The 2426-nt window shown below is 39.4% G+C and overlaps 1 protein-coding gene across 1 annotated transcript; it reads right to left on the bottom strand.

Annotated features, from left to right (window-relative positions):
- On the bottom strand, positions 1–1289 carry LOC100242299 (uncharacterized). Its single transcript, XM_002268383.4, has 2 exons — positions 946–1289; positions 1–773 (listed from the first exon to the last, which is right to left on the bottom strand). Exons 1-2 carry the CDS (start codon positions 1105–1107, stop codon positions 216–218), a joined length of 720 nt encoding a protein of 239 aa, XP_002268419.1. The 5' UTR covers positions 1108–1289; the 3' UTR covers positions 1–215.
- Positions 1290–2426: the final 1137 nt, after the last annotated feature.

The following is a 2426-nucleotide window of genomic DNA, read 5'->3' as shown; positions in this document are numbered from 1 at the left end:
AACAGTTGTTGATCTTATTGAGAATTCTAGTAAAGATACAAACAGAACATGATTGTACAAGGAGCTGATATATTCTGTAAGTAATGTGCAATCTAATTCAACTTGGGCTGAACTCAAATTGCTTCTGTTCTAATCTAGATGCCCACTGGATATATTTCTATACTAAATGTGTAAGAATGACCATTAAACCGTTAAGCCATTAAGCCATTAAACCATTAAACTTCGCTGTTGTGGGGATGATTCTCCTCCAATTCAGAGGGCCCAATAGGCCAGCTGGATTCGAAGGTGACGTCGACAAAATAGAGCATCAAAACCATGACAAGGCAGGATAAAAACATAGGGATGGGACCAAAGATCCAGAGAAACAGAGGGAAAGAGAAGTAAAAGGCCCGCAGGCCCAGTGACCAGAAGTAGCTGCCTTTGTTCACAGTAGTGCCCACATACTCTGCCGTGAGGTGATGGGAATGTGGGGAAAGATACATCTTCTTGAAGGGCACATTGATGAGGATGCTGGCAAGGCTGTAGTACCTAATTGACTGCACATTCAGCAAGAATGAAAGCAAGAAGCAGACTAGTATGGCGAAGTACTTTATGGAGATGCCCATCGGACTCTTGTCTCCAAACACAACCCCAAATGAACGGTCACCATTCTTGCCGGTCATCAAGACTGCTATGACGGAGCTGAGCATGATGGCCGCTGAAGCCAATACGGTCGATGCCATTATGTTGTTCCTCAGCGTCTGCACAGCAAGAACCCCAGTCTTGGACACATCCTGCGACATGCCATCAACCCAAAAGCCCAACAATTACTATGGTATTCAACAACCCATGCCCCATGATGCCAAATCAGCAAAACCCACCAAAATTTTCATCTCTTTTTTCTTTTTCTTTGTCTTTTTCAATCAACAATAAGAGGGAAAAAAAGAGAGAAGAAATTAGAGCTACCTCCATCATGGCACTGACCCAGAAGCGGCGGTTGAGGGAATTGAAGCCGATGACAGTTTTGTTGGGGTGGTTGAGGATGCGAAAGAGGAGCCAGAAGTGGTAAGTCACCATGAGGAGGAGGCCGGCAGGAACCAAGGTATAATCAAGGATTTGTTTCTCCATATTCCACAGAGCTCCTCCAGAGTACGAGTGCAGCAGAGGTGATAACGAGAATGGAGAAGGAAGGTGGCGATGGGGAAGGAGGGACGTAAGGGGGGATTTTTAAAGAGGGTTGGGGGCAGTGGAAATCATACGTGGAGGCTGGAGGCGCTATGGAAGTCCCACGGCCGCCACCCACCGTGTATTCTTTCCTCCCTGTCTGTTAGGAAAATTCCACTGATTTTATGCCAAATAAAAGACATCATTTCTAGATTCCACCCTTCAAATATTCAAATTTAAATGAAGAGCGATGGTGTCTTGTGATTGATAACTGCTAGATAAATATCTCTAATAATTATGAGTAATAAAATGAAAATCCAAAATCATACCTCCAGCCATGACAATCAGATTCACACAAAATAGGGATTAGTTGGCTAGTCCTTACAAGATCTTATGTCCATGTACTGATGGAACTCACAGACTTATTCTTGTAGACCAAAGACCCTTCTTCCCTCCAAATGGAATTAATCTTGTATCTCTCTATTTATTTTCTCTTCTTTCCCTCAACCTCCAAATGGAATTAATCTTGTATCTCTCTATTTATTTTCTCTTCTTTCCCTCAAAGAAGACTTCGGGTAGTTTTCAATTGAGTAATATGTCCCACGTCTGTAGACATGAGTGGTTACTCTGTAAGAGATATGCCCCACGTCTCATTTATTTTAAGGAAAATAATATTTAAATGGACCACAATTTAAAATATTTTTATTTTATTAAAAATACAAAACGGGTTCCAACATTTCTCCCACTTGGCCCATAAAAATTCCTTAATATGTATTAATTAAATTAATACATAACCTATTTTTCCCTAAATCCTTATACTTAATCAAAAGAGTTTAAAACACATGAATCATGGCTGTAAGTCCTCTAAGAACAAGTATTACCTTCCATGTATTACAATGTAACTTTCCCTTTTGAATAAGAACAATATGTGAGTCATTCCTTTATTAATAAGTTTCCAAAATTTTCATTCAAGGTCTACTTAACATTCATAACATGCATATTGTCATTCTCTAAACTTTATGTATACAACCAAATGAGAAGACAAGATTGAAATAATTGGAGATTTCATATCAACCAAAAATGCAATAAAACACAAAGGATGTCTCAATTACATAAAATTTACAAGACAAAATTGAGTCCCACATGTTCAACATGTTCCTTATAAGCCTTAGGTGGCAATCCTTTTGTCAAAGGATCCGCAATCATCAATCCAGTACTAATATGTTCAATAGCCACCTTGTTTGACTTAACATGTTACCTAATAGATAAGTACTTTATGTCGA

This window comes from Vitis vinifera, chromosome 10 (genome assembly GCF_030704535.1).
Source record: "Vitis vinifera cultivar Pinot Noir 40024 chromosome 10, ASM3070453v1".
Classification (NCBI taxonomy): Eukaryota; Viridiplantae; Streptophyta; class Magnoliopsida; order Vitales; family Vitaceae; genus Vitis; species Vitis vinifera.
This window is presented reverse-complemented; position numbering and strand designations above follow the sequence as displayed.

Bases quoted from the DNA above. Each gene is read 5' to 3' on its own strand.
- LOC100242299 (XM_002268383.4), bottom strand. From the start codon at position 1,107: ATGGAGAAACAAATCCTTGATTATACCTTGGTTCCTGCCGGCCTCCTC. The intron at 774-945 runs GTAGCTCTAATT...GGCATGTCGCAG, and splicing joins GGGTCAGTGCCATGATGGAG to GATGTGTCCAAGACTGGGGT.